This window comes from Chenopodium album, chromosome 20 (genome assembly GCF_948465745.1).
Source record: "Chenopodium album chromosome 20, dcCheAlbu1.1, whole genome shotgun sequence".
Classification (NCBI taxonomy): domain Eukaryota; kingdom Viridiplantae; phylum Streptophyta; class Magnoliopsida; order Caryophyllales; family Amaranthaceae; genus Chenopodium; species Chenopodium album.
The window spans coordinates 1,109,332-1,125,313 of NC_137853.1; the positions used below are offsets into that span (position 1 = coordinate 1,109,332).

The 15,982-nt window shown below is 34.7% G+C and overlaps 1 protein-coding gene across 2 annotated transcripts; it reads left to right on the forward strand.

Annotated features, from left to right (window-relative positions):
- Window positions 1–917: 917 nt before the first annotated feature.
- LOC145597571 (uncharacterized) lies at window positions 918–15,585 on the forward strand. 2 transcript variants are annotated; one of them, XM_081653766.1, is made up of 23 exons: window positions 918–1,098; window positions 2,143–2,422; window positions 2,819–2,887; window positions 2,970–3,107; window positions 3,227–3,344; window positions 4,506–4,588; window positions 4,839–4,934; window positions 5,582–5,750; window positions 6,450–6,592; window positions 6,692–6,778; window positions 6,881–7,066; window positions 7,806–7,973; window positions 8,525–8,645; window positions 8,731–8,800; window positions 9,673–9,760; window positions 9,855–9,975; window positions 10,460–10,653; window positions 10,760–10,868; window positions 11,159–11,314; window positions 12,482–12,584; window positions 13,626–13,799; window positions 14,819–14,964; window positions 15,088–15,585. In XM_081653766.1, exons 1-23 carry the CDS (start codon window positions 977–979, stop codon window positions 15,276–15,278), a joined length of 3,132 nt encoding a protein of 1,043 aa, XP_081509892.1. In that variant the 5' UTR covers window positions 918–976; the 3' UTR covers window positions 15,279–15,585. The 2 variants fall into 2 exon arrangements, with proteins under 2 accessions (XP_081509892.1, XP_081509893.1); XM_081653767.1 differs by having other exon boundaries at window positions 15,091–15,585.
- The last annotated feature ends 397 nt before the right edge of the window (window positions 15,586–15,982 follow it).

Sequence of the window (15,982 nt, forward strand, 5' to 3'; positions counted from 1 at the left end):
GATATTGGATTGAACCAAACTAGATTTATTTGGGCCAATTAAAGACCAGGTGCAATTGGTTTACGTGGCCCAATAGTCTTGTCCAACTCTTACAGGCTTACCACATGCAAATCCTTGTAAACTAGTCCACTAGTCCTAGTCCATGTTTTTTTTTGGGACACAACAGTCCTAGTCCATGATAATCTAGAACAATTGAGTAAGTTTATTTTTAGACTGCTTAGCTGCTTTTTATTAAAAGGGGGTTTGTTTTACTTACCATTTTGTCATTTGATAAATCAATTTTATTCATCAAATTGATTAACTGAGACTTCCTCTTTTATTAAAGTTCCGGTTTACATGCTTTGATCTCCATTTCTTAATTATTTTGAAAACGGATGGAGCATTCAACGTTTCGCTTTGTCATATCACCTACAAACATGAAGATAATTAATATTATTTCATAACTATATGGTCTATATCTAAGCATTAGTAGTAAATGTAAGTCATTGTTAACAATATGGCAATCACACCCTAAAGGAATTAGTGGATTATCCTGCCCTTAAACAACTTTGTGATTTACAAATTTGTTTCATTATATGTACTTTGAAAAACCAATTATCCACTAAACATTTAAAAAAACATAACAGAGAAAATTATTTTATTTCCATTCATTGTACACGTGGATAAATATATAAATAGTTCTTTTTTCTAATTGAAAAAAATTCAATAAATTAATTAATATTTGTATGTTATATTTCAATTGTTTCACTAGTTTTAAAGTGCCTAACCCTCTAACCCGTCCAAAAGAACCTCAAAAATTCTGACTCGATAGGTTCCTTTTCCTTACCAAAAAAAAAATAATGGTGTACTTGTATAGTTGTATACTTGTATACTTGTATTTCAATTTCCCCAATGAATAAAAAATTATTTCCAAAAAAAGGAAAAAAAAAAAATGAAGGTGAGAAATAATAAAATATAAAAAGACCGACCTACAAAAATGGCAGTTGGAGTTGGAGCAGTTTCACTTACTGCTTCTTCAACCTCTTCCTTGAAATTGTGCTACTTTCATCATCGTCGTCATCATCGTCGATCATCTTCATTTTGTTTTCCAAGCTCTTGGTGAATTTCTCGCTCACATGTTAATGTTCATATTTATGCAATTTTGATGATTAATGCTTTCAATTATTATGATTTTTTTTTTTTTGTCTATTTTATTGATGATTTGAATATCAATTCCACTTAATTAGGTTAATTTGATCGCTTTCCGCAATTTTTTTCTTCTGATTGTGTAATTTTCTTTGGTCATTGTTATTAAGTTTATTTACTTATTACAGTATTATTTTTTTTGATGAATTTTGATCATTGTTAGTTGTTACTATACTGTACTGATGCAATTAAGTAACATATAATGTTTTATGATCTCAAGTTAGGGTTATATAAGTCGGTTTTTTTGTATTAATTTTTGAATGGAGTAGTTTTTAGGTCCTTTTTGGTTGAAATTTTAATTTCTGGCCACAAATTACTAACACATGGATTTCAATATATATTTTGTGTGTGTGTGTGTGTGTGTTTTTTTTTTAAAAAATTATTATTTGTCAAATAATTTTAATTGGGAATGTTTGAAGTTTATAGTACTACGTGCATTCAAAATTAAAAATCATGTAATATATGTTACATATGAAGTAACATTGTGAATGTAAATGCTTATTAAGGAGCTGTTACACACAATAGAAGGAAGTGTAATGATCAGGGATTGGTGTGTTTCTTAGCGTTTTTTAATGATTGATTCTTTTTAGAGCATGGTGTGCCTGTGTGGTGAAAATGGAGTCAAATAACCGTTTTTTTACTTTCTGTTTTTAATTCATAAGGTTGCTAAGGGTAACCATTAGCACCTTTCCTGGCTTTTTGTTATGCTTTTTAACCTATTGTAACTAAATTGCCTCCCTTCTCAACCTCCAATTTGATACACGGGCAAAGTTTGCACTTGAATTGGAATGAAGTGCTCGGGTATAAGGGATTAGGAAGTGTTGATGTATTTGCCATCTTTGTTTCTACGTCTGTGTTAAGTCTTCGTAATTAGTTACTCCGTAATTGAAAGGTTGTACTGCAAGGTAGAGATTTGTAAGAGATGCTTATGTTGACAATATCAGCTTTTGTTTGCAGGATCAAAAAAATCAGTTGCTATAAGCTTGCTTGTAGCATGGAGGGAATCGACAGGAAGGAAATGACGAGTGATGTCTGTTCTGGAACTATGATTTATGAGCCTATATTAGAAGAAGGCGTCTTTCGATTCGACTGCTCATCTGATCATAGAAATGCAGCATTTCCTAGCCTCTCATTTGTGAATTCTAAAGTCAGAGACACACCTCTGATGAGTGAAAAACTTCCTTTCTATATACCTACATTTGAGTGCACTCTAGGGCAACAAGTTGTTCAGCTTCAGGTTAAATCCTGTACTCACTATTTTTATGCTTGCAATCTGGGACATTTTTTTTTTTACTTCTGTTCTGTTTGAATGGTTGGTATATTTTATCTGAATCCAGAAGTGAAACCATGTAGATGACCTTAAATAATTGAAGATATTATAATATTTAATCTGTTATGCCTTCTCTTCTCTCTGTTGGTGTCAAACATTATCTTGAAATTTATGAACTTAAATTTTGATTAACTTCTGCTAATTCTTCCACCTAAAGTTTTAAAATTTCTACTATGCCCCGTCTCTGTTCTCTACATGGTGAGTTATGACTTCACTTTGGCGCCCTTTGGTTTGTTTGAATTGTTATGCTCTTATTTTTCACTTTTACAACAGTTTGTTTTCAAACTTATTTCTTCACTGCAGCTTCCTGTTGGTACATCTTTTTATGGAACTGGAGAAGTCAGTGGACAGCTTGAGAGGACAGGAAAGAGAGTAAAGTTTCAATCCTGGCATTCTATCCTATGTGAATCACATAATTTATATATTGGGTCTTCACTTATTCTTTCTGCATTAGGTCTTTACCTGGAATACAGATGCTTGGGGATATGGTCCTGGTACAACGTCTTTATATCAGTCACATCCCTGGGTTCTGGCCGTTTTGCCAAATGGGGAAACACTAGGTGTGCTTGCTGATACAACACAACGCTGTGAGGTAAAATCCTCAGTTATGGTTTTCCATTTGAAGTCCCTGATTTTATAATGTTCACAGAAAATTTATGAGTGGTTGCTTTTCTTGCATTTACTCCCTAAATAATCATCTTTCATGTGCAGATTGATTTACGGAAGGAATCTACCATAAAGTTTGTTGCACCATCATCTTACCCTGTTATCACATTTGGTCCATTTTCTTCCCCAACTCAGGTTCTGGTGTCTTTATCTCATGCAATTGGTAATCACTGTTACTCATATAAGACAATTATTTGATTGCATATTCCCACTTTCCCCCAATACTTCTACACAGCTGGATGTTTGGCTAGCTTAGAATTAGAGAGAATTACAACAGGGCAAAGGGAGAATTTCATGATGCCTTTATGGGCATCTTTATTTAAATCTTAATACTTCATATGGTCAATATCTGTGGATGCTGTACTAATAATGGAAATCCTTCTTAAGTTTCAAAAGAAGGGAAAAAGGTTACATTCTTTTCAGTTAGAGAAGCATAACCTTGTGTACAGGCTTGTTGCACTTTTCACTATTCATCTCTACCAGAAGAAAAGGAAGAAAAAAAATCAATAACGTATACCAATCTTAAGAGAATTTGCAAATTAGAATTACAACCTTTTGATATATTAAAGTTATGAATATATATTAAATATGCTTCTTGTGATAGATAACTTTTGCACCCTCATTACCTTCCATTTTCCTCCCTAATGAAATTTGATATGTGTACACCTTCTGTCTTTTAATTCTTGCCTGGAGCAATTAATTGGGAGCTTTGTTTTGTTTAGGCTAGGAAATGCACTAGAGACTATCTATGTAGTAGTATATATTAGTATTATACTCAATGCTATGGCCATTTTTTCTAATTGAAATGGCCACCTTACCCCTTTGAAAACTTCTTTAAGACCCGTGCTTGTTTGCTACTTTATCATGTGATGATTAGAGGAAAGGGAAGAGGGGAGGGTCAACTTTGCTATGCAAGTTATAAGAGGGGAGGATCACGTGGCTATTGATTGACCAATTTTTGCTTTCCTTGGTGTCTCAAACTAGCTATTTCATCTACATGCTCATCTTAGAAACAGTAGAAGCCTAAGAGAAACAAGCATCTATTAATTTTAAATTGGATTTGACAAATCTAAATCATCTTTGGAACACAGAGACACACCATATGAATCTTTCAGAAATTTGATACACACCAGTGACATCAGTATTGATGCTTAAAGCTATAGTTCTTTGTTTTTGTTGAGTTTGTCTCAAATATGGAAGGAGCATTAAAAAAGCAAATTGAAATAAGCCGTATTGTATGTTTTATTTCTGATTTTCTGGACATTCGATATCCCAATTGCATTTTGTACAGAGTACAGACTTATAACCTATATTCTGGTTACAGGAGCTGTCTTTATGCCACCAAAGTGGTCACTTGGCTATCATCAATGTCGATGGAGCTATGATACTGATAAACAAGTTCTTGAGGTTAGTAATTCTCAGTCCTTGAAAAAGATGCACTTAAATCCTATCTCTATTTGTGGTGCAAACATAAGCACGATAAACTATTCATCTGTCATGTAAGTTTGGTGTTTGCTAAGTGATTTGTTGCTCATAGCCTGGATTTCCTTCCCTTTTCCCTATTGGCCTATCATATACTCATATCTATATTTCTGTGTCGTTTTGTGTGTGTGTGTGTGTGTGTGTGTGTGTGTGTAACTATCTATTGAATATGCAGGTTGCTAAAACTTTTCGGAAAAAGGACATACCTTGTGATGTGATCTGGATGGATATAGACTACATGGATGGTTTTCGTTGCTTCACTTTTGACAGTGTAAGCTATTTCATTTATTTTCTCAAATGATCATATCAACAATACTATTTTAGGAGTTGCTCCTTTGCAATAATACATATTGCAATTTTACAGTAATATCCATAATTAACTCTGTATGATAGTCATTCTTTATACTAAAGTTAGGTTGGGAGAGGAGCCCCTCAATGACAAGATATGGGTGATTTTAACTTTCATTTATTCTGTCAGCAATCTTCAGTGAATGAACAACATGGTTATATATATGTGCTTAAACACTATTCTACCATAAAGACTGGCCATAATGTCATATTATATACCCAGCTCTTTCATTTTTTAAAAGACACTAGTCAGTTATGTAATGTGGAAAGGTGAATGAATAAGGATTATTTCTAATATGTGCTCAAAAAGGGTGTAAAAAAACCTGCCAAAGGACCTAATGGGGAAATGGGTTTTGTCTCAGTTTGGGTCCTTCCATAACCTTAGTGTAGTACTGAAAAGTGAAAATTATCTGTTCTGGCGGATCCGGCCACCATCTCTAGATTTTCTTTGCAAATGAGCCTTTGTGCTAGTCAAGACCCTGGATGATATTACTTCTTCCCACTGAATGTCCTTTTTATTCTTTATTTTGATCATGAAGTTTTTCTTTTTTCACCAAAATATTGTACCAGGAGCGTTTTTCAGACCCAAACTCGTTGGTGAATGATCTTCATCTTAATGGTTTCAAAGCTATCTGGATGCTTGATCCTGGAATCAAACATGAAAAGGGTTACTTTGTTTATGACAGTGGAACTAAAAACGACGTCTGGATCAAAACTGCTGATGGGAAATCTTTTTTAGGTAAGAATTTTACTAGGTAAGTTTTTTCTACGGATACTTGACCTTGATAGCACAAGGATTTCTCGTACATGGACTTATCTTGAAGTCTGATCTTTTATAACCTATTTAATATCTTGTTTCTGTTGAATAAACGAGTGTATTGCTGACAAGTGGCTCGATTTGATGGGATTCAATTTCCAATTCAATCACTTAGATATAGCACCTAGCAGGTCACTAACTCCACATTTTCCATTAATGCTGTGCAAAGTCTACTTGTTTGGTCTCATACTCTTACGGAGTCACGAGTTGGCTACTCCTCTCTTTTTAAAATTTTTTTGGTTTGAAATAAAAGTGCCTATATTCACTCATATAGAGAGCCAATAAATAGAAGATTTTAAGTTCAGGAGTTTTGATTTTAAGAAGAAAGGGAAAAATATTTGTAATGGACTGTGCAGCAGGATATTTGGAAAAGAAAAAATTGAAAGCATCAGTGATTAGTCTGGTGAAAATCTGTTTCTCTAGCTTCTTTATAGAGAGTTATTGTTGATGCATTGTTGACTCACTAGATAAGTAACATAATTATGTACTCGTAATTGTTTGAAACCTTATTCATCCATTGCTTATCAATGTTATCCATCTTGAAGTTCAATAGGATTATATGAAATTTTCATAAGCAATAGTCGAACCCTGTGGTTGTCTTATGCTTTCTTTTATAATCAGGTGAAGTATGGCCTGGACCTTGTGTCTTCCCTGATTTTACACACTCAAAAGCTCGATTATGGTGGGCAAATTTAGTTAAAGACTTCATTTCCAATGGCGTTGATGGTATATGGAATGATATGAATGAACCAGCAATATTTAAGGTATCGAATTTTGACATTTGTATCTAGATTGCACCCAACCTTTAATCTTCTACCTCTCTTGGGTTGTAAGTTGGTTTTATCTTGTTAATTGTTTATCAGGTGGTAACAAAGACAATGCCTGAGAGCAATATTCATGATGGAGATCCTGAGTTAGGCGGCAGCCAAAATCATTCATACTACCACAATGTATTACTCTATATTCTTATGCCTTTTGTTTTTCCTGCGCACATTTTTTTATATGATTGACAGAGCTTGATCTTTTAATATGAAATTCTGTTGGTTTTTCAGGTCTATGGGATGCTCATGGCTAGATCTACATATGAAGGCATGAGATTAGCAAAAGAAGATAAGCGGCCATTTGTTCTTACTCGAGCTGGATTTATAGGCAGTCAAAGATATGCTGCAACATGGACTGGTGACAACCTTTCAACTTGGGAACACCTTCACATGAGTGTTCCCATGGTACTTCAATTGGTATGGGATCTGGAGGGGTCTTTCTTATTTGTTGTTTATTATTCTTTCCCTGTTATGCAGTAATTTTAATAGGAATATTTGACTTAGTAAGGAATCCTGTGGTGCCATCTGAAGTCAATTAGTAAAGTAGTGTGGCTGTCATTCTAATGCAACCAAAGGCGCCATTCCTTATACATATTGACGTTGCAAGTTCCTTGTTGGTATAACTTGATTTGTAGCACCACAAGGTATCAAACCCTTGTAATTGGAAGGTGAGGTTCAGCATAAATTGGGCTTCTCGCCCTAATTGAGTTTCATGGAGGAAAACCCCGTCCTCACCTTGGCCATCCTATATACTTACTCTGTTTTTTTAGTTCTACCATATTTCGTTTAGGATATCTACATGTTCATTTTTGGTAATTAGGTTTTAGTATGTTAGAATGCTCTAAATGACAAAGCTCCTTTTTGACCTAGTCACCTATGGGCTTGTCTATGAACCGCTGCCCGTAATAAATCAACTAAAGAGAAATGGTAGAAGTTCTAAAACATAAAGTTTAAAAAAAAAAAAAAAAAGAGGAGGAAGTACATTGATACACACGCAAGGAAATAATAAGAATTGAAGTATTGGGAATGAAAATATGTGTTTATATGTTTCTATTTGTTTACTACAATGAGTAGAATTACTGTTCTCCTAAGAATCAAAGGTTGAAAAGATATGTGCTTAATTATTTCATTTGTTTCCCCCCTTTTTGGGTCACAGAGCCTTAGTGGACAGCCTCTTTCAGGCCCAGACATAGGTGGTTTTGCTGGTAATGCAACACCAAAGCTATTTGGAAGGTGGATGGGTATTGGTGCCATGTTTCCATTTTGTCGCGGGCATTCTGAGAAGAGTACAGATGACCATGAACCTTGGGCTTTTGGTGAAGAGGTATGTTGGAAATTCAGGACATAAAAGTTTCAATTTAATGCTGGTTTATATGCCCTTTTACAATGCTTAATGCTATTGATTATTTAGTTTTTGCAAGGCTAACTTTGTGACAAAATTCTATCAACCAATTCGATTGTTTAGAGTTATAAAGTAGACCTGTGGATCTTTAAGAATATCATCTTCATGTCAAAGTTTAAAGTTTCTTTCACAGCTTTAGTTGAACCAATGTTGCTGCATTCAAAATGATGATTGTGAATAATATGACATGAAAATTAAGTGTGATGATTTCCTATCCAGCCCACCTTTTGTGTATTGATGGCACCGCTTGGTGCTTCATTAGCCATTAGTACAATAAAGGTGTATTTCTTAAATAATACTTCAGTTGATTGCTAGGGGTGGCACACATGTAAGGAATTGGACAGAGATAGATATATAAAATGAGGGATCATGTAATGGTTATGTAGCAATTAATACGAAACTTCTAGATTAGGAAAATGTAGCAATTAGAAAGTAAGATTGAGGCTAACTGCTGACCTCCTTTCATTTACCAGTGTGAGGAAGTGTGTCGTCTTGCTTTGAAGAGACGCTACCGGCTTATACCACACATATATACTTTATTCTATCTAGCACATACGAGGGGAACTCCAGTTGCTTCACCAGCCTTTTTCGCAGGTAGTATAATTGTCGATGACATAGCTTGAAATTTCATCAATGATCCATTTGCCATCTTAATCATTAAAGTTATTCATATTTCTAGATCCAAAAGATATACACCTTCGTACAGTTGAGAATTCTTTTCTGCTGGGACCACTTCTTATACATACAAGGTTTTCCATCTATCATCTTATTTCTTTTTCATGTGTTGATTGTATTACACCATTGATATGTTGTTAGAACATCTTTAATTTTAGTTCATTGTAATATGAATCAAGCAGATTAATTGCAGCTAAATACCCTTTAGGGCTTGCTGTCTTGTCGACCCATTTGGTAGGTGGTAATCATTGGTGATAATGGTAAGGAACGCAAATGTAACTGTGAGCAAAGTCCCTTGCGAGTATTCTTGGTAATGCTTGCCCACTCCCAAGTCCCAACTAGCTTTGTTTTTTTCTTCATTAATTCCTTGTGCGCCCACCATTATTACTGTATTGGTATTGAGAGGCAATAAGAATTTATGAAGCACTTCTTAGAAGGGGCTGTATCTCCATGGACACTGACATGGGACTTTCCTTGTCGATCTACATAGCGGTTCATAACCATTATCACTATTTATTCCAGCCTACCAAATAGGATGTGAAAAGGTTCTTAAACATTAAGAAACTAGTGCAGAAGACTGCTTCCTATATGAATATTGTACAAAACTACAAAACAATAGGTGCATGTAGGATGATTAGTTTGAATAATTATTGCTATATGCATAATCTCACCCTCTAATGATATGGTAGAATGTGGGATTCCACAACTCCAAACCTCGGAGTCTTTATTAATTGAACCTACAACATCTATCTCTGTTTTATTGATGTGGTAGCAAGTTAGCAACTGCGGAAGTAATACAATCCTTTGCAGTAGATGTGTTAAAATTGCAATATATTTTTGGCTCAGTTGGATATGATTTTTCATAGGGATCATCTTTTAGTAACTAAGAACTAGGAGCTGACTTGATTGCTTAAATTTGAACTGATTCAAGCGCTACTATCTACAGTACTTTGCAGGATCAGGGGACAGACCAGATACAGCCAGTGCTGCCTAAAGGCATTTGGTTGAAGTTTGACTTTAATGATTCACATCCGGTATTTGGCTACCTTCCTTTAAGCGTACTTTGATGGGTGATGGAAAACAAGTTTTCATGACAATTATTGAAGCTTTTGGTCTTGTGTTATTTAGGACTTACCCTTGCTGTATCTCAGAGGAGGATCAATAATTCCCTTGGTCCCTCCACATCAACATGTTGGGGAAGCTAAGCCAACAGATGACTTAACACTTCTTGTCGCTTTAGATGAAAATGGTATGTTCCATCATTTCTATTTAGCTTCAGAAGTTGAAATCTTTAACTCCTTAAGCTACAGCAGATATAATAATTGGGTTGTAGCAGATGTGGTCATGTTAGAGATCCCAATGTCATTTTATGTATTTAATTATTTATTTTATATAGAATATGCCATGATTTTTGAATTAGACGCATTATAAATATATTTTCTAAATGAACTTATTCACAAAATAAAGGTCATGTTATACTATTACTGCAACTTCTTCCTTGTCTTCACCACCACTGTATACCCTCTTTTCTTGGTCCACAAGCTGCCCTTTTCTTTGCTCTCATTTTTTTCATGATCTTCATTTACTGGAGTCTGTTTAATGGCCATTCTAAGATGTTGGCTGTTATATTCTATACTGGTTCATTGTTTGTTTCTATTTTCCTGCTGTAAGGGAAGCATTTTTTTGTGCTTAGGTTATCAGTAGGTGTATGACAGGCTTCCGTATAATTGCAGGAAAAGCTGAAGGTGTATTATTTGAAGATGATGGTGATGGATATGAATTCACCAGAGGGAACTATTTATTAACTTCTTACACTGCTGAACTCCACTCTTCTATTGTGACAATAAAAGTTTCTAAAACTGAAGGATCCTGGAAGAGGCCGAAACGTCGTCTGTGTGTGCAATTGTTGCTTGGTGGAGGTGCAATGGTAGGAAATTTGGTGGAAAAATGACAGTTTGTTAGATATTATTGCTATTTTGTTTCATAGATAGATCTGTTTTCATCTGTCTTCAGAGTTTGTTACTTTCATGCAGATTGATTCCTGGGCCACTGATGGAGAAGAAGTGCAGATTACCATGCCATCAGAACAAGAAGTTTCTAACTTGGTCTCAGTGAGTCAGAAGCAGTATCAGACTCGTATAGGTAACTTGAAAGACATTGAGCAAGCTGCTACATGCTTTGAATTTATGACTGCCTACTCCTTTGCAGTTATTTTGCTCCAGCTGCCTGTACCTGGCATCAGGAATTTGTCACTTTCTTTGTAATCTTGTATTAGCTATGTAATACTAAAGTAGGAAATTTTTAATTGCCATTAATAGTTCCATGTAAGTCTTTTCTCAAAAAAAAAATTACCTTTAAAATCCCTTGCAGAAAATATAGGACCCTTCTTCCTGGTTAACTTTTGAGCTCAATTTTATATCTATTTTTTGCAGAAACTGTGAAGCGTATTCCAGAGGTTGAACATACTGCAGGAAAGAAGGGTACTGAACTTTCAATGACTCCTGTTGAACTAAAAGGTGGTGACTGGCTTCTTAGAGTGGTTCCCTGGATTGGTGGTAGAATTATTGCAATGGAGCATCATCCCACAGGTATGACTTTGTCTCTTTGATGACCATCTACTAAGCTAATATTTACTTTACAGGAAAACAGAGGGTACAAGCTTTATCTAAAATGATTGGGCATAAATCTTTCATGAGTAAAGCAGCATTTTAAGCCTCCTATAACATTAACATTTACTCTTCTTTACCCGAAACAGAAAAGCATAATTCATTCAACCGAAGGAAAATTTTCAGCTGCTTTTATCCACCTCAACTCTTTTAACTATTGTGGCCGAATTTATTAGCTAGACAAAGAGGGATTTTATTTTATTTTATTTTTTTTAGGGAAGACAGGAAGAACTTTGTGCTGTTAGATTATATACTAATTCAAGGGTGAATAGTAAATCTTTCTCTGTTAATTCTTAAAAATTATTATCACCAATTGTCTGTATCATTACTGAAAATCTGATGTTGACTCTTTGATTAAGAGGGAGTAATTCTCTGGAATGTATCATTCTATATATCTATTTCTCTATACATTCAAGTTAAAAGTGGGTAAAAATAGCATTTAGCTCATAAAATCAATCAATCAATGTCTTAATCCCATAAGTGGGGTCGGCGAACATGAACCAAATTTGATTATTTTGTGTAGTCATCGACATAAATCTTCCTCTTTCATCTCTTACGGTCCAATGCTTCATCCCCATGCAAAACCATATACCTCATATCCTTCCTAACTCCTTCCAACCAAGTCATTTTCGGTCTCCCTCTCCCTCGTTTAAGCCCTTCATGGTCCCACTCTTCTACTCTTCGAACCGGTGCACCCTCGGGTCTCTGTCTTACATGCCCAACCAAAGCAGGCGATTTTCTCTTAGTTTATCTGCAATGCAGGCGATTTAGCTCATAAAATATGTTTTGAAAATTTCTAAAGAACCTTGTCCTTTTCAGAGGAACTAATAGCCCAAAAAAATACTAGTAAAAAAAAAAGTATGTATATGTAGGCATACATCACATAACAGAAAATACTTAAGAAAGCATGACTCCTGATTTTGTGAGTAAGTAACATTCTTAAACCGACTTTTTTATGGTTTTGATCAGTTGTGCCACTCTTTTTGGCTGGACTTCCTACCCAAACTTTGTTGCCTCATAATAATTCCTCTTTTGAATGTCATCTTCTGCATGCAATTGTTTAATGCTATGCACCTTCACTTGGTACAGGAATACAGTGGCTCCATAGCAGGGTTGAAATTGATGGCTATGAGGAGTACAGTGGCACAGAGTATAGATCTCCTGGATGCACTGAGGAATATATTGTCATTGAGTGAGTGCTCTTGTTAATGCTGGTGACTTTTGAGTCTTGACTCTTGGGTTTGAAAGTTGCTGCCAAGATGCTAAAATATGATTAATTGATTGTTCACTTATATCATTAAACTGACACCCATTTTATTAGTGAATTGAACTTGGGTGGACATTATTGGATCTTATCCAGATTTCCAAAACTTGTCTGAATTTATTTGCCTGGAACTCAAGTGCAGAAATTTTATTTCATATAATGCACATATTAAGCTGCTGAAGAAATCCTGTACTGATTTGCCCGCAATGAACACCAATGATGCTGAATATTCTACGAATAAAAGATGATAATGTGCTTTAATTGTACCTATCAGCATTATTGCTTGCTTATTTGCGTAGCCTGACAATGTGTTCTGGATTTAGCTGTTAATGCTTTTGGAATTACTGCTTAGTGTATGGGTATATTACACATTACTCTCAATTACACAAGTGAGCTTTTCTACGAAGAAAAGATTGAAATACGCTCTGATTGACTGAATGTACCTCATGAGCAATAATATTGCTTACAATTTATGCAAGCTTGTCATTAGTATTCCAACTTGTGTGCGTGCTTTTTAAAATACAACTTAGTATATGGGATTATTACGCTTTATGCTAATTTGTATTTTCAATCACACCACATATAGACTATTACAGCTGTAGTGATCATATTAAGTCAAAGTTAACACCTTTGTATTTTCTATGCATAAATGATGAAACATTATTTTGGCTGTAAATTACTAGTTCAGGAATTGTTGACTTGTTGAGTCTGAATATGTCTTTGTATTTTCTCTGCACATGTGATGAAACTTTATGTTGGCTGGAAATAATAACTGGATTTTTGGAACTGTCAAGTCTGAGCTTCTTCTTTGTAGGGCATTGAAGATGCCAGTGATCTCACTATTGAATTTGTCTGTGCATGACTGCATTGGGGATGCAGTTAATGTACATTATGTACTTCTATTTATTTCTTTCTTGAATCTCATGACAACAAGCGCCTGTTGCCTTCTCCAAATTCATATTAATGCAGGCGAGATCTTCAGCAAGCTGGAGAAGAAGAAGCCCTGTTAATGGAAGGTGATATTGGTGGAGGGTTGATCCTGGAGAGATATATATCTATTCCAAAGACTGAACCCAATGCTGTCCAAATTAAATCCAGTATCATAGGCCGAAATGTTGGTGCTGGTTCTGGAGGATTTTCAAGGTTTGTCCTTATTTTTACTCCAGGATCATTTCATTCACAACTCACAATTACTAATGATCAGAACATGCACTTGTATTGCACGGGTTTTAATGCTATAGTGTATTTGTTTACTTTTACATAGCCTGTCTATAAAAGAATTGGGGAAGGGCTTTCACAGTTTTAGGTGAACATGCACAACCTAGCTTCATATTTAGTTAGATATACTAATTTTCACAGAAACTGGACATGACCTATATTGCCTGCTAAATTCGATTGGATAACCCTTATTAATCAATGCCCAGACCCATTTCAAACTTCAGAAGGCTTCCCCTATGCTTGGGCTTTATGTAGATTATTATATAGGGTAAGATGAAACTGAGGAAAGAATGGTGCCAATTTGCAACTGTACAACAGATTAGCAACATGAGCGAATTCTGCTGTTGCAGCTGAAGAAAATTGTTCCTAGAGGTGGCTGATTGATTAACAATTTGGGTAATTTATCTACATACTCTGGTGGTGCAAGGTGCAATCATGATAAGAATTTTCTATTTGCCCTGAGAAAGACTAAGGTTAATTATCATCAGAATATTAAAGCTTTATGCATTGAAATTATGATTTTATGATCCATTTGCATCTTGAACTGTATTTACTTATTACCTATTGATTCTAGAACAGCCTTCATTATATCTTTATATGCTAATGTAAACAGTCGGCCTTTTGTGTTGTAAGTATACCTACTGGAAAATGTATAATTATATTGCATACCTTAACCTATGTAATTCCAGTGCTGTGGATTAGTAGTTATAATCTACATAATGATTTGGTTAAATGTCTATATATTTATATGTTTAAATGTTCTAATGCTTACCCAATTAAGCATGCAACTTAAAATTGTCATTCTGCAGTACATTTGCTCAGTTCTATATGATGGGAATATTTTTTTTTTTTAGAATATTTTTTTAGAGTCAATCCAAGCCTTCTTCTTTTAGTCGTCTAAGTTATGCTCATACTCATTGCCTGATGATGGGAATTTTGTGTAGGCTTGTGTGCTTGCGTGTGCATCCAACATTTGCTCTCATGCACCCTACAGAATCATTTGTATCATTTACCGCAGTTGATGGATCTAAGCATCAGATTCATCCAGAGTCAGATGAGTTGTCTTACGAGGGTGACCAGCGACCAAATGGTAATTCTCAAACAATGATAATAGCATTTTTAGTAGTAGAAAGGTAGTTGCTAGTTTGATCATCTGATTTGTTTTAGCTGATATTTTCTTTGAATTTATACACTCAAATTTGTGAATTTTCAGGAGAATGGGCACTAGTTGATAAATGTCTCGGTGTTAGTCTTGTCAACCGGTTTGATATCAAAGAAGTTTACAAGTGTTTGATCCACTGGGGTACAGGAACTGTTAATTTGGAGCTCTGGTCAGAGCAAAGGCCTGTTTCTAAGCAATCACCTCTAAGCATATCACATGAATACAGGGTGAAAATGACTTAGTACCTCGTATCTTCTCAGTAATCGTACACAAAGCAGGAAAAGGATCCAGATATCAAGTACCGCTGTACCGAGAGGTGCGTCTGGATTCATGCTCACAGCCTTTGCATTGATATAATGTAAAATGAAAGCGTGTTTAGAATGAAGAATAAACTTAAGCCATTAATAAATGTTTTAGAGTAACTAGATTTAATTAATTATGTTTTTTGTAATAATGACACAAGTGAAAAGTGCTTAAATACCGTACCTTACTTGGTCATTCTGATGAGCAAATTCTCTCTCGGATAGATATTTCATTTGCCTAAGCCTATATATAGTCTTCAAATATATAGATAAATTTCTAGTAGTTATAGATAATTAATTTTAGTTTTTAGTTCAATAAATATAATTTCACTTTAGCAAAAATAAGGTGAAGAGGACATAGTGTTTATATAATACGGAGTACTAAATCAAAATATGTATTACAAGTATCTTTTACGAAGTAGTATTTATATATAATCGTTAACTTAAAATTAAAAATTGGCTAATTCATAAAGTGTAGCCTAATATCATACTCTATATCTAATTACCTGAACCCACCATGTACATAATGCATAGACTCGTACGTTTTTTTTTTTTTTTTACTTGTCATTATCTTGTACAGCTCATTACTTGCCCAAAGAAATTCTTACTTAAAAGTTTTTTTTTTTTTTTTTTTTTTATTTTGA

Bases quoted from the DNA above. Each gene is read 5' to 3' on its own strand.
- LOC145597571 (XM_081653766.1), top strand. From the start codon at position 977: ATGGCAGTTGGAGTTGGAGCAGTTTCACTTACTGCTTCTTCAACCTCT. The intron at 9,761-9,854 runs GTATTTGGCTAC...TGTGTTATTTAG, and splicing joins ACTTTAATGATTCACATCCG to GACTTACCCTTGCTGTATCT. The intron at 10,869-11,158 runs GTAACTTGAAAG...TATTTTTTGCAG, and splicing joins GCAGTATCAGACTCGTATAG to AAACTGTGAAGCGTATTCCA.